The sequence below is a fragment of the Cnephaeus nilssonii genome (assembly GCF_951640355.1).
Source record: "Cnephaeus nilssonii genome assembly, chromosome: 2".
Taxonomy (NCBI): Eukaryota; Metazoa; Chordata; class Mammalia; order Chiroptera; family Vespertilionidae; genus Cnephaeus; species Cnephaeus nilssonii.
Window position 1 is genome coordinate 96,103,819 of NC_137073.1, and position 22,290 is coordinate 96,126,108.

At 36.0% G+C, this 22,290-nt stretch overlaps 1 protein-coding gene across 2 annotated transcripts in view; it reads left to right on the forward strand.

The window, feature by feature from the left end:
• The window catches only part of CDH12 (cadherin 12), a gene marked incomplete at both ends in the record, with an annotated part of 182,429 nt that overhangs the window by 135,239 nt on the left and 24,900 nt on the right, over positions 1-22,290 (forward strand). For both annotated transcript variants that reach the window (XM_079761392.1, XM_079761393.1), the window contains 2 exons: positions 12,480-12,667; positions 18,500-18,753. In XM_079761392.1, the coding sequence (XP_079617518.1) occupies positions 12,480-12,667; positions 18,500-18,753 (442 nt within the window). The remainder of the gene's footprint in view (positions 1-12,479; positions 12,668-18,499; positions 18,754-22,290) is intronic.

Genomic DNA, 22,290 nt, shown 5'->3' on the forward strand with positions numbered 1-22,290 from the left:
TTATTGGGCAATATCATTCACAACTCCTAGAGAAGTATCCATCTACTGGGTTTTGTTAGATAGATCAGAAATTATATTGACAAGGACAAAAGAAGAGTTTGCATATTTAATGGAGCTTCTAAAGAAATGTTAAATGTATGCCAGAAAAATGGATGAACAATGGAAAGCTATTGCTGTATTTGAAATGTTGTGAACTCTTGCCAACTCTTCATCATGTTTACTATTATGTAATGGAGAGAGTGGTTAGTGTATAAATCACATTAATTAAAAATAGATATTTTTGAAAATCAGAAACACTTTTCATTTTGGCATTCATTAAGTTTGTTTTTCATTGCTCGTTTGTAATTGGTTTGTTTGGGATTTCCAATGCAATTTCTTGAAAAAATCTTATTAAAAAATTCATTTTGCAAGGAAATATAGATATGTGTTTATTGAATTTACACATTTGTAGAACTACAGTATTAAACATAAAAAGTCTGTACTTGAAAGCTAGAAACTAGTTAATAAGGATGGGAGAATTGGAAAGACAGAAGAGGTATAATAAATGTGGATTCAGAAAGAGAAGTAATTTTATCTTTAGAGTTATATCTCTTTACCAGAACTCTCTTACATTTCCTAATTCTCTTTTCTCTATATCTTCATTGATTTTGCTCAATAAGCACTGAAAAGTGAAACTTTTACCGAGTCAATCCTACCCACTCAATCCACCTTTAATTGGAATTTGCATTCATCAGTGTAGCTGATTTAAGAAAAAAATTGAATGTCTTGCACTAAAATAAAATAAAATAAACCTTCTATATTAACCCAATATTGTCTCTATTTGACTAACACTCAGACAATAAAACCAAGTGAAATGAAATGGGAAGACCAAATGAGAGATTGCTCAGAAATGTCACTTGATTGGTTCATCTCACTGCCTGTGAGTGCCCAGTTGTACGCTCTTCAGTTTCTTCATTTGTAGATGGGTAGAGTGATGTGCTGGAGCTGGCTCTTCCAGAACCTTAGATCCAGTTGTGTTCATCTCCCAACTCTGTGTTCAATGATGCCACACTGGCATAAACACTAAAATGAAGGGGTTACAACTGTCCTCCCTCCCTCTCTGACCTTATTATTAAACATTTACTAGGATATCCCTGATTGAGAATTATAATAGTATCTACCTTACAGTCTTCATATGAGGATGGGATTACTTTATAAGAGAAATCGTTTAGAAAAGTTCCTGGAAAATAGAAAGCACTATACAAATAATTGCCATTATCCTTGTAATTTATTGTGCCTATTCTACTTAAAGAGTGCTATCTAGTTTAAAAGTTCTTTTATGTTGATTTTGTAAAAGTTGATGCATTTTCTTCCACCATTCCTCTTCATGATAGAAGGAAGGACATTTCTACTAAGGGTGACAGACATGCCCCCCTTTACCCTTGCCATGCAGAAGAGACTGCAGGTGGGGGGAGGGTGGGAAGAGCAGACACATGGAAGACAGTTAGCAGGCAAATGCAGGGATGCATACAAGAACTGTGAGTTATTTAATCTATCTATGATGGTGGCACAGATGGTTAAAATGGCAGTATGTGGATAGATTGGAGTTATTTTTAAGAGGTAAAACAATCAGCAATTTTTATGAATGTGCTATGAAAAAGAGGATTCTAGTTTTGGAGACAGAGAGATTGTAATGGTACTTGCGGAGACAGTGAATATTAAAAAAAGGTCTTCATCTGGAGGCATAGCAGGTCCATGAGCTTAGTTTTGAAAATGTCCAGGCAGAAATGCCTTGGAGATATCCAGGTGAATTACTGGAATCAGATGATGCTTTGTCATGTATAAAACTCAAATATGTATATAGGCTGGAATTAAAATATAAAGAAGTTTTAGCACGAATATAAAAAGTGAAGTCAAGGGACTGATGAAACTCTTGGAAAGAAAAAAAGCTTGGATAAAACAGCCTGAGATAATGGTTCCTGATCATGATTGCAAAGCAGAACAGCAGGCAGTTTAGTCAATCCTGCTGTTCAGGTCTAAACTCAGAACAATTAAATTAGAATCCCTTGGGCAGTCTTTTTATTTCTTTTATTTTAAACTTTCTACATCATTCCAATATGCAGCCAAATTTTAGAATTACTTATCCAGATTCTCTTTGAGAACACCAACAAAGGAAGCTAAGAAGAAGAAAGATGTGGTTGGAAGAAAACCAGAAAGATAGAGTGTCACGGATTTTAAGGAGCAATGTGTTTCAGGAAAGATGGAATGCACATGAGTATTCAATGCTGCTTATAATGAATTCAACTAAAAAAGTTGTCCTGGGTTTATGGACAAGGTTGTCATGGAGATCTCAGGGGAAACTGATTTTAATAGAGTGGCTGGTTCAAATACTAGATTAAAGCTGCTTTGTGGAGTGATTATCTGGTAGGAATGGGTAACAATGACTATTTTGGAGAAGTTCTGCTGGAAAAGAAAAAGCAAATCAGGAGGCTGGCTAGGATCAGATTTTGGGACAATGGAAAAGTTTTGTAATGCGAGCAAATATGAGCAGCTTGCAACTATTTGGAAGTATCTCGTTTGAGAAGAAAGTACTGAATGCAGAGAAGATAGACTCTTTAGTGAGTAGTGCGATATTTACAAATTGCTGGAGTTTAATAAGAGGAAGCAGACTAAAGGGTCATCTCAGTTGAAGTTGGAGAGAAGGAGGAGGAAGGTACACAGGTATAACAATAGATTAATGTTGAATTTTCCACAGGAAGCCAAGATAAAATGGATACCACATAGCCAAGGGTGGCCCCAGAATAAAACTGAATTTTCAATTGAAATGTCAGGATGCCCTTTAGACTCTTGAAAAAAATCTATCACAACAACCCTATTTGTTTCCTTTTAAAGTACTTTTTATGGGGTGTGGCATGGAGGGAAACTTTGTGTGAAAGATTTCTTTGGAGAAGCCATGCTGAATCCTTATCTGGTAAAAGTAAGAATTAGGGCTGCCCTTCTCTCGCCTCTCAGGTCTGGAGAGGGAAGCCTTCCCTTCAACATGGACCAATAATAAAGTCCAATGCACTCTCCCAAAACATGGGTAAAATTCATGGACTGATGCCTGCCTCATGCTTAAAAATGCTAACGTGTTTTGAGAAAGAGCAATACAGAAGAACAGGTTTTCTTTCGGGAAAGTAATAACAGCCAACAAAAGACGAAGGAGTTAGAAATATGTAAGCAGAAAGGAAAACCAGCCCTGAGTCATTTTAAGACCTGGTGAAGAGATTTTCCTGTGAGACTCTGTGTGTGGATTGAATGGCTTGGGGATGCAGAGCTTAAGGAGAACATTATATCAAAGTAGAGGGAATGCCTTTGTCAGGGTCTGCAGTAGGAAAAGCTTTCAAGAGCCCTCAAAAATGCCACCAGGAAGAGTCAGTACCAGAGAGACAAAAACTATCCACTAAAGTAAGAACAGCCCAGGCCCCTAGCTTTGCTGCTTCCTATGGTTAGGCAACAACACCCTGGCAAGCAAAGGATGAGACAGAGGAAAGCCTGCCAAGACACTCATACCCCAATTCCATCTGCTATTGGCCCAGTTTGGCTTGGAGATTGGTAGTAGACAGGAATTGTCTTACTTTTGTGTGAGGATTGAAATACTGATTACTACGATAGACTGGACAATTCCAAGATTTGGGGAAATTAAATTGAACATCAGACTGTCTATCTATCTATATAAAAGCCTAAGCGACCATCACAACCAAGCAGATGACTGAACAGGCTGCATGGGGTGACCAGGCCGGCAGGGTTGTTAGTGAGGGACAACCAAACAACCGAGCAGCAGGCCGCGTGGGGAGACCAGGCCCGCAGGGGGGTTAGTGAGGGACAACCAAACGACTGAGCAGCAGGCTGTGTGGAGCAACCAGGCTGGCAGTGGAGGGGGGTAGTTGGAAGCGATCAGGCCGACAGGCAGAGACCATTAGGGGCAATCAGGCCAGCAGGGGGAGCAGTTAGGGGCAACCAGGCTGGCGGCGGGGGTGGGGGGGGAGTGAGGGGCAATCAGGCCAGCACGCAGAGGCAGTTAGGGGTGATCAGGCAATCAGGCAGGTGAGCGATTAGGAACCAGCAGTACAGGATTGCGAGAGGGATGTCCGACTGCCGGTTTGACAGCAGTTGGACATCCCCGAGGGGTCCCGGATTGAAGAGGGTGCAGGCTGGGCTGAGGGGACCCCCCACCCCGTGCACTAATTTCCTGCACTGGGCCTCTAGTTATTTAATAATTGGCAAAAAAGATAAAGCTTACTGTCAGTGAAGAAAGTTTAAAGAGCAGTAGGAGACAAAGAAAAGCACATTTTTATTACATTTGCATGCTGTGCTTTTGTAAACTGCAGTAACACATGTGAGATGGTTTGAAGGTTCAGAACGCTGAGCTATCTTCTATCTGCTATGATTATATTTTCCTGTGAAATATGAAACAAAGAAGAGAAATGAAATAGTAAAAATTGTAAAACAGAGGTTTGGGTAGAGTTGGTCACTTTAAGAGTTGTGATGAAATGATTACCTTCACTAGTTTGCATATTTTGCAGCATATATATATATATATATATATATATATATATATATATATGTGTGTGTGTGTGTGTGTGTGCATATTATTTCAGAGAGGAAGGGAGAGGGAGAGAGATAGAATCATTGAGAAAGAATCATTGATTGGCTGCCTCCTGCATGCCCCCCACTGGGTGTGGAGCCACAGCCCAGGAATCAAATTGTGACCTCCTGGTTCGTAGGTAGGTGCTCAACCACTGAGCCACTCTTGCCAAGCTGTAGCCAATTTTAAAGGTGCATTTGAGGTTAGTGATCAAAATTGATTCCTCAGCCTAGCTGGCATGGCTCAGTGGTTGAGTGTTGACCTCAATTAAAGTAATAGAAAAATAGATTATTTTTCTATTACTTTAATTCAGGCTTATTGAAAACACACAAAGCTACAGGCTTTTCAGTAAATAGAAGGTATAACATGTTCTTCAACCACCAATATATTTTTATTCTTGAAATTTTCAATTTCCAAGATATGGGAAAGTGTTTCAGTTAAAATTAGCATCACTGTTCCCAACTTTTTAACACCTCCCTTTCTTTCACCTTCATGCCTCTATAGGCAGCTTCCTGTTGATTATTGTCATTCCTATAGGAAAACATTATAATACTAGAGGCCCAGTGCACAAAATTGTGTGCAGGTAGGGTCCCTAGGCCTAGCCATGAGATCACAGTTCGATTCCAGGTCAGGGCACATGGCCAGGTTGCAGGTTTCGGCTCAGAGGTCTATGCTCAATCAAGGAGCAACGCCGGGCTGAACCCCTTCCTTTTTATAAAAGGATGGGGTCTCTTTGCAACCAGTCCTCATCCTTATGTATGATATAAAAGCCACCTTATTAACATAACTAAAGGAACCTTTCTAGCTCTCATCGGGTTTTAGGAACTCTGTGCCAAAAATCAGGGACTGAGGAAGACCTAATATAAATATTTCTTATTTTAGATCACATTACACTCCTCCACTAGACTAGAAATGCCATCAGAACAAACACAATCTTTTTTGTTTGTTTGGTTGGTTTTTCTTTATCATTCCATGGAGGAGGCTATTAAACATTGTAGTTTAATCAAATATGAGTCATCTGAATTATTGGAATATTTAACAATTAATCTACTATCCAAAGAATCTAAAAAGATCAAGGCAATATCTAGCCCTAAAATTTTGTGTTGTGTTTAGCAGCTCAGAATTTAATAGTTTGGATATAATTTCTCATTGCTCTGAGGAAAGAAATATTGCTATCATTAAATAGAATTTATAGAACTTAATCCATTAATATGCTGAAGATTGTGCACATGGTAATTCATATTCATGTACATGTTTAATTAAAATCTAGTCAGGGCAATTATAACCTTTATAAAGGTGAAGTGATTTAGCCAATACAGTAAAACTCTTGATGCAAATACTTGACACTTCCACAGATTTGCTCATCTCAGATTCATTCCATGAGCTGGAATGGAGTTCTCTGCCATTACTGAGACATTCCATTCACTTATGTTTAGTATGCTTGACTAAAATACAGCTTGAATCCAACTTTTTACAAATCAGACTAGTTCTTCCTTGTGGATTATTTTTCTATTATTTTAATTCAGGCTTATTGAAAACACACAAAGCTACAGGCTTTTCAGTAAATGGAAGGTATAACATGTTCTTCAACCACCAATATATTTTTATTCTTGAAATTTTCAAGATATGGGAAAGTGTTTCAGTTAAAATTAGCATCACTCTTCCCAACTTTTTAACACCTCCCTTTCTTTCATCTTCATGCCTCTATAGGCAGCTTCCTGTTGATTATTGTCATTCCTATAGGAAAATATTATAATACTAGAGGCCCAGCACACGAAATCGTGCGCAGGTAGGGTCCCTAGGCCTACCCTGTGATCAGGGCCATCTTTGGCCCTTTCACCAGTCTCCAGTCCCACCCCGCTGCCAACACCCACCCCAGTTCCCCTTCGCCATCTGGCAATCTATCGGAGCCTGCAGGCTGAGGAGAGGGACCAAGTGGTCTGCATTCCGCCTGATCGCCAGTCCCCAGTCCCACCCCACCGCCAACACCCACCCTGGTTCCCCTTCGCCATCTGGTGATCTATCAGAGCCTGCAGGCTGAGGGGAGGGACCAAGAGATCTGCATTCTGCCTGCTCGCTGGTCCCCAGTCCTGCCCTGCCACCACCCATCCCGGTTCCCCAAGGTTCCCTGTTGGCCATCCAGCAATCTGAGCCTGTGGGCTGCGGGGAGGGACCGAGAGGTGGTCTATTCACCTCCTAGTGACTGGTCAATTAGTCCTTCTGGTTGTTATGCCTTTATGGTCACTGGCCTTTTATTATATAGGATAAATATAGAGTTATCTACAAAAATGCTATTTAAAAAATAACTAGCAATATTAGATATTACGTACTGAGTTTTGTGCACTATTGCATGGGACTTTTCAAACACAAATCTACAAGTTAGGTAGGAATAATAAAAATGATAATAATAAAATTATACTTATTAGTATCCCAGTTTTACAGATTAGAAAAAAAAAAGATTAAATATGTTGCCTAAAGACAAAGAGCTAATAAGAGGCTATAACAGGTATACCATTTATACAAAGTTTCCTTTTATTCATAAAGACATTTTTTGCTTTCATTTCCTGATTTTTTTTTTCAGATAAGGTGAAATCATGTCATGCGATGTTATATTTGCTTTAGTAATTAAACCAAAAATATCAACAAAGCAGCATTTTTTTCTATGTAATTAGATGGAAAATCTCAGATACACACTTGCAAACATGGAGGATCACTATCAGAAACAGCTAATGCCTGCATTCAATCACTGAATCAACAGTTTGTAGTAATACGCATTTATTTTCTAAAGTTTAATAAAAATGTGTATTTTAAATAATTGTTTATTTGGGTGGTCTCAATATATATTTTCAAGTTCTTAAAAATATTTAACATTCTTAATAATTTTAAATAAATTCTAATTAAATCTTCAATACTTCTAGGACTCTAGTTTTTTTTTTTTTAATACATTTTTATTGATTTCAGAGAGGAAGGGAGAGGGAGAGATAGAGAGATTATCATTGACTGTCTCCCTCCTGCACACCGCACACTGGGGATCGAGCCTGCAACCCAGGCATGTGCCCTGACTGGGAATCAAACTGTGACCTCCTGCTTCATAGGTCGAAGCTCAACCACTGAGCCACACGAGCTGGGCAGGACTCTAGTATTTTTAAATATTATTTACCTCCAAATTAGTTACGTGTCTTATAGATAATTTTTAAGTGCAGTTGAACATTAACTTTTCATATATTGCTTTTGAGTAACTTTAGAGTAGTTGTTACTATACTAGTATAAGCATAAAGTAAAATGTATGTCAAAAGATAATTTGTAGTAGATTATTTTATCTTTTTATTTGCTATTCTTACCACTGAATGTTTTCACAGTACTGTATAATTCACTTTATTTTTTTAGATTCTATAATCTTTATTTCTTAGTTAATTATAACATTACTTTATATTTTGTTAAGTAAATATATCTATTTTTGTGTTTTTATCAATACTTTAAAATTTCTTCAAAGGAAAAAAGGGGGAAGATAACATATATATTTTGTCCTTAGGTATCCATGAATGCACTTGATATGCACACACACACACACACACACACACACACACGCACAGTGAGTCATAATAGTCAAAGTGTAATTTTTTAAATAGCATGAATACTGAGAGGATACTTACTTAGCCTATAACTGAGTCACAGATACCTTTACTTTGGAATGAACATGGAATAGAATTTGTAAGAAGGTACAGAATTTCTTTATTAAATTTCAACTTAGTTTACTACATGCAATTTTCTCCTTCTCCACAGGAACAGGGTTATTTTGTTAAGCATAGCATGAATATTTGATGAATATGTAAGTACACATTTTGATTGAGCCTGTGAACAATTGCTTGTCACCTGCTTTATTTCTTAATGTGTGTTGTACAGGTAGCGCCATTAAGATATTTCATATGCGTCAAAAGTAGGGCGCCCAGAAGATGTTGGCAGTGTAATTACATAGTACATCATAAGTGGCCCGACTTTGGCACAGGGGAAGATTACTTCGGTTTTGAATTAATCTGAATGACCCCGGCTTTATTGCTGTTGAGTTTCTAGAAATGATAAAATGTCAAGTCATCGGAAATAAAACGACAGAACCTAAACAATCTGACATGACTAATGCATAGTTTCTCTGCCTTGTTCCATATTCTGTAGATGTTTTATCAACTACAATATTTTATTGAGAAATTCTTATCTTAATAAATGTGTCTTCCACCTTCCTGAAATGTATTTCTGTTATGTAAAGAACAGAAAGTACAGTGCTCTGTATATGTGTGTCTTATGTACACTAAAACCTCAATGCATGTAAAAGCTGTAGGTGTTGAATCACTGTTTTACTTCTCTTATATCTTAATTTTGGTAGGGCATGTTATTGGAATACTATGGAATCAAAATTTACTTGGACAATGCTACCACTTCAATTTATAAGCTTTCCAATGCCATTATGAAATTTTCAGGCATATTGTATGCTCGCAACTTAAAACAAAACAAAACAAAACAAAAAACTGCTGCTAAACTTATAGTGATAGAGGACCAAAAGAAATAGTTGTCTTCACATTTATTGTTATTGGCCTTATAAAATGTGCTTTTGCAAAACATCAAGTTCATATCTCAGCATATTGTCTTGGGAAGGTGGGACACTCTTTCACCTATAATGTGCATTATCTGATGTTCTTCTGGTCACCTTTCGGAGTTTTAAAAATTCTTCTGACATTGGAGGCTCTCGATTCTGGGTGAACTCTTCACCTGCACTAACCATAATTCCTAAGTGATGACACCAGACAAGATTATCTCCCTTGACTTTTCATTCTTGTATTTTTGCTTTTAAATGTTCACATGGAAAGCTAACTCACAAACCTAACATGTAACGTGAAATTCTTCCCTTGATCAGATAGAGCCGTGGTCGGCAAACTGAGGCTCTTTGGCCCCTTGAGTGTGGCTCTTCCACAAAATACCACGGCCTGGGCGAGTCTATTTTGAAGAAGTGGTGTTAGAAGAAGTTTAAGTTAAAAAAATTTGGCTCTCAAAAGAAATTTCTATTGTTGTACTGTTGATACTTGGCTCTGTTGACTAATGAGTTTGCCGACCACTGAGATAGAGTAAGCAGAAATATCCATGATTTTTTAAAGTTAGATGCCCATATTTTTCTTGAGATTCAATTCAACACCCACAACCACACCCCTTCCCCACTCCAGGGGGTCATCACCATCACTACCCTGGTCTGCTGGTGGCTGTGTTTGAAATCTGGAAACCATTAGACTTGACAGCTCTCTATCTCTCTCAGCTCTCTACCTGCAAACTATATCTTTGATAATTATTCCGTCATAACCTCCTAATTATATATCCTGTTGGAGGAGGATTTACAATCCATTATTCAAAACAGAACTCAATTGCTCCATTTTACTAGGAAAAATTTAAGTCTTTCCCTAACAAGTATTAATGTTAGACCATGACAATTCATACTATAGATTCAAGGTTTTTAGTGTTTCTTCAGGTTCTTTATCACCATCACAAACTGAGAGGCAAAGAATATGGGGATCTTTTTGATAAACCATATTTCTATTTAATAGACATTAAGAAAAGAAGGCCCAGCCAGTGTTGCTCAGTGGTTGAGCATAGACCTAAGAAACCGGAGGTTATGGTTCAATTGTAGGTCAGGGCACACGCCTGGTTTGTGGGCTCCATCCCCAGTGTAGGACGTGCAGGAGGCAGCCAATCAATGACTCTCACTCATCATTGATGTTTCTATCTCTCTGTGTCTCTCCATTCCTCTCTGAAGTCAATTTAAAAAAAAGGAAGTAAAAGGGATAACAAAAATAGCGCACATATTTATACCTAGTCTTTTCTATTTGGAATTTATCCCTGAGAAGTTTAGTATAACTTAAAATAATGGTGTCACAAACTTCCTTGGAACATTAGACAGGATTTCAGGCATCCTCACATTTGCGAATATCCCAGGAGTGCTTCACTAGGATCAGGGTTTAATATGGCCATTGGAAACACCTACACTCGATAGAAAGTTGGTTGCAAAAGTCCCATGAGTTATTACTTATGTAATCATGGTTATTTAAACTCAGAAAAATTCCCTTTGAATATCTACCTTCAGTCTTCCTGTAGACAATGTAAAATGTGATTTTATTCTTTCTCTTTGCGATGATGGTTGACTCAAGTTCAGACCCTACTTTAATCCTCAGACACTGAGTGTCTCTAGATGACAGCCACTGTATTAAGTGTTTAGGGAATAAAACCTAATAAAATATAAGTCTAGCCTATGAGAAGTGGCTAGTTTGACTTCTTAAATCAAAATTATTTTATAATGTTTATAATAACTTTATCATTGCCACTTGGAGTATTTTTATTTATTTATACTTTTTTGTTTATTTCTTAAATTTGTTCTTCATATATTCTCTGGAGGCTGGAATACTATTAAATAATTATTAAATTAATTAGTTAGTTAAACAAGTATTTTTTATCACTGCAAAATGGTAAAATGTACTTTCTGTCCTTTACATGGAACCAAAGAAGTTTTAGGTAAGTATTTAGCTCTCTTGAGACTAAATATATTGTATGCTCCACTGAGGTTATGTCCATTGGAAAAATAATGCTAATTTTAACATTGTAGGAGCAACTGTTGGGTATCTTTTTTTGAGGGGAAGGGCAGATGCCAAATTTTAAGGGCTACCAGGTCCAGTGAAATGACCAAATATTGAAACTTATTGTGAAAGAACTATGAGGCCAATAAAAATAATTGGAAAGAAAAAAAAGAAACTATTTGGCAGACTCTCCATAAACTGTTGATTTTTTTTCCCTTATTTTGATTTGAACAGACTGCTATTTAAATCATTAATATCTACTTTGATAAGATGTCAGTGAAATAGCTTATACTATATTTTTTATTCATGTTATATCTTACAAAATTTTGAAAAGTCTTTTAAACAATGTACATGTTTTCATTTCTGTGGGATATTATAATTTTTTATGATTCTGGTATCTTTTATATAGGTAGGGATTTTTCTAGGTTTTCTGACTCAGTATGAAGTTAATTGTAATGTCAGTGCTCCACCTGCTGGTGAAAATATAAGCATTTTATTTTTTTTTTAATGTTAAATATGGGAGCTAGAACTTTATGATCCTAATTTTAAGTTTGTAAAAGTGACTAGCAGGATACTCAGTACAAATTTACTAAACATAAGTTGAATATTAGTCTATATTGTACTTAATTCCATCATAGATTAAAATGTGGAATGCAGTTACCTAGATGTATAATTGTTTTACATGTCATTTTTAGTTTAATGATTTATCCTAATTGAGTAAGTAGTCTAGCTAATTATATATTTATATTATTTTATATACATTTCATATTTATTTATTCTAGAAAACATAACCTTTATTTTCTATAAATATTAAATATATGTCTATCTTCTATTATCTATGTTATATATATATGTATATGTATATGTGTATATATATATATATATATATATATATATATATATATATATATATATTCTGCATTCTTTTGTATTAATTCCAATTTAGTTTCATGGATATTACCACCTTCACATTAATATTAGTTACTCTCTGATGCTGTTAATATATAAAATATTTCCTCACACTAACTTTAATTTAACACACACTACTATTTATAATACCCAATTAAAACTCTAGGAAAGGATCAATTACTCCTAATTATAATCCTTAACTTGACAACTTATTGCCTTTCATTTTTTAAAAATATGCTTTAAATGCGATTTACTTTCTATAAATAAATCCTATAGAGTATATTTTTCCAGCCTAGGAATCTTATTACATACTTTACTAACTCTACTGTCAACACAATTTCTATATGTCCCATCAGGCATCTTCCATCTGAAAGTTCCTGAATCTTCTCCTATTGGCTCAGCTATTGGAAGAATAAGAGCTGTGGATCCTGACTTTGGACAAAATGCAGAAATTGAATACAATATTGTTCCAGGAGATGGGGGAAATTTGTTTGACATCGTCACAGATGAGGATACACAAGAAGGCATCATCAAATTAAAAAAGGTACATAGACAAGTTTTCAGACAGTTGACTACCCAATAATAATTAAAGAACAGAAAGACTAAAACTTGAGAATGACAGCAATTTTAATTTTCCTTCAGTTAGCAATATTTCAAATAAAAAAAGACCAGTTGTTTATAAAGCATTCACTCCCACTTGCACTTTTTTTCTGTGATTCAACAGGTATATATTTTTGTTGAAACAATCAGGCCTATTAGTTTGATTAAATCATTAAAAAGTCTACCAGAGTTTACTTGATTTTCAATTTTTATTGTAACAATTGTAGATTTAAAAATTAATGTAAAAATAGGATGTAGATGTAAACTTTATCCCTACCAGGCTTGGTCTTGCCCCTTTTATGACTTTTCTGAGAATACAAATATCTAACTCACACAATGTTGGTGAGCGTTGATATCATAGTGGAGGAATCCTGATGTGGGCAAGCTCTACTACTGGAGGAGTGGACGAAGTGAGAACAATAAACAAATTAAAAAGCACTGTCAACAGTGCTAAATTCAAGTTTGAAAAACATAAAGCAGGGTGAAGGGATAACCAGCATAATGGAGGGTGTTGGCAATCTCATAATGGTCAGAAAAGGCTTCTTTATTAGGGTGAAACTGAAGCAGAGACAAGCAGTGAGGTTTTCTTGTTACTGATTAAGAAATTGAGGCAATTAAATAATGGGATGAATACTTAAATTATATAAAAGGACAAATCAATATCTTGTGTGATTTCTCAAATAGCTCCATATCACTGCTACAAAAAGTATTTATTGGGAACTAATAAGTAATGATATCATGTTTAAGATAAAGAATGCTGAAATAATAGCCTCTTTATTTTAAAATAAATAAAACATTTAGGAAATAAAAAAACAATCCTTATTATCTTGATGTTACTTGTTATTTCATTTCACATAAACATAGCTGTGATCCCATTGAATACAACGAAGAATTATTTTATTTTTTCTTAAAAACATGAGATAAGCCAGGCCAGTGTGGCTCAGTGGTTGAGTGTCAACCCATAAACCAGGAGGTCAAGTTTCAATTCCCGGTCAGGTCACATGCCAGGGTTGTGGGCTCTATTCCCATTGTAGGTCGTGGAGGAGGCAGCTGGTCAATGATTCTCTCTCATCATTGATGTTTCTATCTCTCTATCTCCCTTCCTCTCTGAAATCAATAAAAATATATTTAACAAACAAACAAACAAATAAAAACATAAGAGATAAAACACTTCATTCTTCACCAGGACTCTAATAGGTAGGTTAAGTTCACAACTGATCCCATTGGACATTTATATTTTACTTATGCCTGTCAGTCTCTAAAACTCATGTCTTTCTGTAGTCTTAAATGGCAAGGAAGTGAGTTCACATGATTTGGTAGCAGAGCACCATCATGTGGTTAATTTTTTATATAGGCAAATATACACCTGAATTTAAATTTCAAATACTGTTCTATTTAGCTAGTCTGTCATGCAGAATTTCAAAGAAAATTAAGTGTTTTTTTGTTTCTGCAAACAATATGTTCTTGTTTTTGCAAAGTTTTGTCTTCATCCATTTTTTTTTTTTTAGCATCTGCCTAACTCCCTCATTCAGTCTCATCAACTCTTAATTAGCCCCAAATTGACATGAGGCAGATTGGTTGCTGCCTTATAGACATTTCTGTGTGTTTCATAGTCTTTTCAAACTCAAAATGGCTAAAGCTGAATTCCCTCTCTTCTCCCAACACAAGCACACCTGCTTATGTTTTCTTCTCCCTGGATAAGGCCCCACCTCCGCTCCAGTTCCTTAAACCAGAAATCAAGGGTTTTGCTTATGCTGCTTCCATTGCCATTGGCCTCCCCTTGCAAAGTAAAACATGAAGCCCAGCCACTGATTTCTCCTGACTAGGGTTAATATTTCTTTCATGGATTAAGTTACATCCCTCCTCATTACTCCTTTCCACCACTGCCATGGCTATTCTCTGAGCTTTATACCTTACCTTCATCCAACTGGTTGATAGCTTCTTTTCTTTGTGGCTTTAAGACTGAAGTCCCTATGTTTTTGCTAGCTATTGGTCAAAGTTCACTCTCTTTTCCTATAGGCACCCCTTAAACAGTTGCCAGGTTACTCAAGGCCCAAGAAAATCACCTGTAGTGTGTCTTTCTTTATAAGTTCACATGATTACATCAGAGCTTTCAAGTAAAGTCTCCCTTTTAATTAACTTAACATCCAGTAAGAATCTTAATTATATTTGCATAATTATTTTTTCCATAAAACAGCAAATTCATGGGGTGATATCCCATTCAATTCACAGGCCTCTTGCACATTCAAGGACAGGGGATTATACAAAAGTACAGGTCATTGGGACAGGGATCTTATGGATATCTTAGAATTCTGTCTACCAATGCCTCTGTTTTTTCAATTCCTCAAAATATAACTCTAGCTATGCATTTCCACTCAACATTGTCTAGAAACATGATGAGTTCTGGAAGAACTCGGGAAGTTATTCTCTTGTATTTGACATTGAGTAAATTAGCTCACCTTTATAATTATAGAGTTCTGTCATATAATTTTTTTTTTCTAGCGAATGAAATCCAGGCTGTTCTATTTTTATTTCAAACATCAGAGTTTTTGTTGATTGTAAAGTAGATGAATTTCATTCCTTGACATCACCTCATGTCTCCCTCCACAAAAAAAGTGTAGGGTAGTCAGTGATATGTGTTGGATAAAGTCACCTAGAGAGAGATCAGTGTTATTTGTCTTTCCGAACTACGCAGTTTTTAAAAAGTGGCATTGCCTAAGGGTTAGGGTCATGAAGAAGTAAGGCCTTCTAGGATATTATTGTAACATTTCTTCTATAATTTTCTCTAGTTCTTTGATCATTGCAGGATATCAGTGTTCAGTTGAAAAAAAATAAATAAAAATATGTATGTACAGAAAGGTTCTTTCATCTCACTGTATATCTCCCTGACCACCAAGTGTTTGCCTGCTGTGACAAGTAAAGAGATCTTAAAAGGCATAGGTTATGTCTGATTTCCTTAAAAAATGTATGAAAGGTGTGAGAATTCTCCCTTCATTTCTAGGCTTGAAATGCACTTTAAAGTGGAGAGTCAAGCCTGGCAGTTGTGGCTCAGTGGATGAGCATCGACCTATGAACCTGGAGGTCACAACAGTTCCATTCCTTCCCACACTCAGGTCACAGCACATGCCTGGGTTGTGGACTCAACAACCCCCAGTAGGGGATGTATAGGCGGCAGCTGATCAATGATTCTCTCTCATCAATGATGTTTCTATCTCTCTTCCCTTTTTCCTCCCTCTCTGAAATCAATAAAATATATTAAAGTGAAGAGTCAAATCCATCAGATAGCTGTGGAATTTTAAACAAATCGGTAAATAAAACTGAGGTCTTAGCTGGAAAAAAATTGCCTAATCATATAGATAATCAGAGGTATTTCAATCTCCAGGAGAAAGTAGAGAGTGAAATGAGGAACAATTGGTACTAACTCCTGCATTCTAGGATAAAAGTTAATTCTAGGACATAAAAAAGGGAGTAGAAGCCAGGGCAACTCAAAATAATTTCTAGGCAAGAACTCAAGGTGATAAAGTCAAAATAGACTTCGCCTAGAAGTTGGGATCATTATAGTAGAAAAATAATATTGTTTAACATTCACTGACCATATAGAGCGAACAAAAACAAATATACTTTCCTATGTTCTTTACTTTGGATTAGCTAGTACTCTATCATATACATCCGTCTGTCTCAGATATCTCTTCACTCATCAGATTTCCCCTGAACACTTCAAATGACATGGTACTTAGTACTTCTTCTAACAACTCATTCTTTAAACAAAATAACATGTTTCTCTCTGAGTTTGTTGACTACAAAGAGAGAGCAAACCTTAATTGTCATTGTATCTTACTGTCTTCAAGATGGCTATGTGGGAGACACCTATTACTTAATTTAATATTTTTAAATTAATTAAGTTTGAATGGTTTAATTTGTTAAACATACCTTAATTTTCAAAATCTGAAGTTACCATTTTAATAACTTAAATTGTTATTAATTCTGTAAGAGACTAATAGAATAAGCCTAACTGATATTTAACATGATAGCTTTTCAATGTGTGAAAATATATGTCCTGTCTTGCTTTGATCTTCTTCATTCTGAGCTAAACATTTCCGGTTGTATTTGTGGCAGTTTCATGTTTTTCTCCTGAATAATGTTTTGCAATCTGTCTTGCAAATATGAGTTTCGTAAGTTGGTACCTTTAACAAAACAAGGTGTTGGCCAATCAAAACAAAAGCATCAGAGGATTATCTCCTCTACTTTTTTCAAGACATAACCAATAACTATAATATCAACCATGGCATGTGAGTACGACATTCCTTACTTTTATTGGCTTCATGATAAATATAGACCCCCTAACAGGAAAGAGATGGAAATGGAAGAAAATGGATATTATATGTAAATAGTTATGAGATGAGCAACTAAAAATATTTTAAAAAGTAAAAGAAAGCATTAAATATAAAGCAGATAAAAATATGAATAAGAAATGGATGAATAAAATAAAACAAAAGGAATAATTAGAGGAAAAGTAAACAGATCCCTCTGAATAAAAATTACTGTGAAAAAAACTATGTCAAGTCCAAGAGGAATTACTGTTTTGCTATAATAACCTTCATGGAACTGTGATAGTTTTTGAAGATTTCACAGTCATTTTTAGATTTTCTTTTTCCATCCTTAGAGAAAACACATAAAACAACAATCTTGTCCTTGAAAGAGAGAAATAGACTTCCTTTATTTCCCCAAGGTGTACTGAGGTAAAGAACAGATGGGTCCACACAGCAATTAGCACGTCTAGCAAGTCCTAGGAGTCATGCTAGAAGGAATTAATTTAGAAAGTGAAAGTTGTAAAGGTCCCAGTAAATCTTGAAGTTAATGTTAATTTCACATTGTCTTAACTTTTCATAGGTAGTCAGAAGTCAGATTCATTGACCTTAACGTTTTTATATAAAATTCACAGCAACACCATATTTCCAGAATAAAATATTTTTAGTTATTGGGAACATAAAACTAATAGTCAGGAAAAAAGTGAATATAAGTAGTAAAGAAGTTAAAATAGAGAATCAGTGACAAATGACTTCCAAATATATTTCAGTTTTCTTTCATTTGATTATATATGTTTAAAACCTTAATTATTGGTAAAAATATTTGACAATGCCTAATAATTCTAGTGTCTAGCAATTATATGTTCAATGCTGAGGAAACAAAAGACGAAAACTATTTTCATAATTAACACTGTGCAAGTTTTGTAAATCTTGACACAGTCCTTTTTTCTAGTGAAAAGATCTACACATTTAAAAGTGTTTAATATAAAATTATATTTTTGTCAAAATAGGCAAAATAGTCCAAGAAGAAGAAACATATATCCTTATACCAAGTTTTTAAGTGGAATCTAAGGAGTATCTTTAATTATCCAGTTTCAATTTTGTGTTCTAATTACTGCTAAATTCCACTAGGTGTCAGCATTGCATAAGAGCAGAAAATATTTCCCTTAAGAGTTGCTCTTTTGCTGTTCTAACTGCTCAGATAAAACAAACAAACCCTACCTAGCATGGATGCGCACATATATGTCATTATTAATGTATGCAACTGGTTATCGTTACAAGTTACCCAGAGTCTTCTACAAGGGGGCGATGCTTTTCTTAACCTCCCCTTACCCATGAAGTGTCAAGGACAATGAGATACTGAAACCAATGCAATTTGTATTCACTTTCCAATGATCCGAAGCCTAGTTCACCATCTCTGAGCATCCTGTGAATGCCCCTCCTCACGTGTGGTTTGTCCTCGCTTGCAGCCATTGGATTTCGAAACGAAGAAGGCGTACACGTTTAAAGTGGAAGCCTCCAACCTTCACCTGGACCACCGGTTTCACTCCGCGGGCCCCTTCAAGGACACGGCCACGGTGAAGATCAGCGTGCTGGACGTGGAGGAGCCGCCCGTCTTCAGCAAGCCGCGGTACACCATGGAGGTGTACGAAGACACTCCAGTGGGCACCATCATTGGCGCCGTCACTGCACAAGACCTCGATGTGGGCAGTAGTGCTGTTAGGTAAGATAAAAAAAAAACTTTTTATTTTTCCTGCAGAAAAAGAAATGAAAGCATTTACAAAATACTCTGACCAAACCTACAGGGAAATATAGGGGCTTCTCATAGATATGAGTGGAAAAGCCATAGGATTTGAACAAACACCTCTGACAATAAATCCTTGCAAGGGCATTTGGTAGGGGTGTGATGTTGGGCCTGCCACGCAAGCTAACCAACCTCAACTTTCATCTATAAAAGGGATTTCATGATACAACCGCAAAGGCTGATTCTCGTGATTAGTGATAAGATGTTTTACAGTGCCTGGAATGTAATAGGCATTTAATCCGTTTTTCTAAAGTCTCTGCCTTTCACCCAAAGTCGTGTTTGGAAAAACATTTGCAATCGGCAGTTCCTTTTCGGGCTGTCACAGTTGTGTCTGCTGATGGAAGCACCCTTGGAGTCAGGCCTTGGATAAGTTGAATTATGGAATTTCTCAAAACCCTCACTTTTCCAGGAGCTTTTATTGACATATGGCTGCAGGGTAGTGTGTCCACCAAGCAATCAACGGAGTAAGAAAGTGTAAGAAATCTCTCTCCCCATCCCCTCAAACCCATAAATTCCACTTGCACTACTGAAACCCAGTGGGGTTTACCCATTTTCATACATTGATCCTGCAACATATTTTGAGACTTGTTCTACTTCAACTTTGCTCCTTATCTACCTTTAAAGTCCTTGCCACATGCCCACATACCACCTGCCTACACAGAGTATACAAGAACCATACCAAAGAAGCATTAAGTAGGCTTTTATAAAAAATATATATTATTACATTAAAAATCTTTATTGTTGAAAGTATTACATAAAAATGCAAAACACTACTCTATTGATATAGGGAAATATATACAGACAGACACATATAGCATAAGATTTTATGCCATGCGGTAATTAATGAAAAAAAAATGGATTAACCATAAAGCCATAGCTTCAACATATTCATAGCATATAGGAAAATCTCAGGAAATGTCTTGAGAGTGTGAGATCTGCTCTTTGTATTCATCTGAATCCATCCTCCAAAGTGGCTCGAATATGTTCCTTCTTGAAGCATGTCTGTCTGTGATCAGGAGAGAACCCTAAAGAAAAACATTTGTTTTGGGAAAGGGAAGACAAATAGCAATTGCTGAGTGCCCCTACGTGTCAGGTCGAATGCTGGCTAATTTACTCATTGGATTCAAGTTGTTGTTCTACATGTCCATATACCAACATGATTCACTTCCAGTTACACTCCAGGAAACTGTATTTATTACCGTTGTCTGTAGGGGCATTCTCAAGAAGCTGCCATGTTAGCAGTTGTTACATACTAAGTCATTCATCAATCTTGTTCCTGAAGCCCGTGTTGATAATTATGAAAGTGGGAAATGTCCAGTGAGTCCATTTACGGGTACTTTCAAGAATATAAACAGCTGCAGAAGGAATATTGAAGGTTGTAAAGGAAGTAATATGGAAGTAAATAAATATGGATTGAAACTCTCTACAGTGCTATAATTGAGAGACTTTTGGGACATAGTAGAACACGTTATCTTGGAGAACATGCTAGGTTGTTTAAATTTACTGTACGTTCTATTTTTGAGGACTGATAAAGCATGTTTATATCAAAATATTAATAAATTATGATTTAATTTAATACTTGAAAAGGAAAATCAGAGAGTCTATAAGTAAAATTTTACATTCGGTAAAGATAAGGTAAGCATTACGAACTTTCAAATATAAGGAAATGGTTGGAGTCAAAACCCTCGTGTGAGAAATAAAGGAAAGCTACATTTTAGAGAAACTCTCCATCTATAAATCAATTTTTTTTAATGTCACAGGAGCTAGTGTCTGACAAGTGCTATTTTATGTGAAATGAAGTAATATCCCCAGTACTCCTTTCTAAAGGGTACTGACTCACTAAAGCTGTAGACCCAGATGGATCCCCACGAGGGGTTGTCAAAAGATAAAACGGCCTTTGAGTCCACATGAAAGTTGTCTTTCTTCCATGTCCTTGGAGTAAACAATAAGCTTGAATCATCAGTTGAGGAAACACAGGGTCTGAATCATCTTTTCCTGGTCTTGAAATATGTTTGCTGACTTAAGATTGATAGTAAAAATATGTTGTGTAAAATAAGCATCAAAATGTAAAATTACTTGACATATTTAGATAGGGTCTGCTTGTTTCATTTTATTTTGCTTAACTGTCTTTTCACAGGGTTATTTTGTGAGGTATCTATTTAGGACTCTGCTATTCTATACTACTGGGCATTTATTAATATTACTATTTTTTCATCACCGCACACAGCAAAGAGCCAGAATGCAATGACATTAATCAAGGATTAGAAGAGTTTAGAAGAAAGGTTCAGTTAGTAGTAATGAATCCAAATAGCCCATCTCTGATCTCTCCTGCCCAGACCTTAATTTCTTTTTTTTTTTCATCTTGTGGAATTTTTACTCAATATTATTTTGTATTAGTTTCAAGTGTACAGCATAGTAGTTAGATAATCATATCCTTTACAAAGTGATCCCCCCAATGTTTCAAGTAACCACCTGCATCATACATAGCTATTACAATATTATTGATTATGTTACGTATACTGTACTTTACATCCCTATGACTATTTTGTAACTACCAGTTTTTACTTCTTAATTTCTTCACCTTTTTTTCCTGGTCCCCCAATGCCTCTTCCCTCTGGCAATCATTAGTTAATCCTCTGTATCTATGAGTCAGTTTCTATTTTGTTTATTAGCTCATTTTCTTCTTTAGTTCCTACATATAAATGAAATCATGTGGCATTTGTCTTTCTCTGTCTGACTTATTTTGCTTATCATGATACCTTCTACATCCAGCCATCACATATGAAAATATTTCATTCTTTTTTATAGCCAAGTAATTTTCCATTGTATATATGTACCACTATTTTTAATCAACTCATCTACCGATGGGCACTTGGTGGCTTCCATATCTTGGCTATAAATAATGCTGCAATGAACATAGGACTGCATGTGTTCTTCAGAATTAGTGTTTTGGGTTTCTTAAACTTGGCATTTGGAAGGATGTAATATTCAAATATATCTCTAAAGAAAGAGAAATACATCAGAATCAAATATTATTAAAATCATAGGTACTGTGTTTTTATTTCCCTCCAATTGCTTAAGCTTTCCTCATTTATTATTGAGAGGAGTTAGAAACAGGATTAGGCAGACAGGGCAAGGGGTGAAAGGAAGGAGGAAATATGGACATGACCTTTGGAGCCAGCTAAAACTGTTACAGGTTTCCAGGGCAGGAGAAACAGGGAAACTGAGATAAGAAAGTTAAAACAAGGCCAAAGAGCGTGGGCAATTTGCAGCCAGCTTGTAACTAACAAGCCATTCTCTTCCCCAGCCAAGGACACCAGGGCAAATGATTAAAAAACAAAACAAAACAAAAAAAAACTCCTGATGAGAGAATGCAGAAAGGGAGGGGGGAAGGGAAAAGGAAAAAAAAGGCAATTTTACACTCTAAGCAGAGAAGCCAGCAGTCTTGAAGCTTGG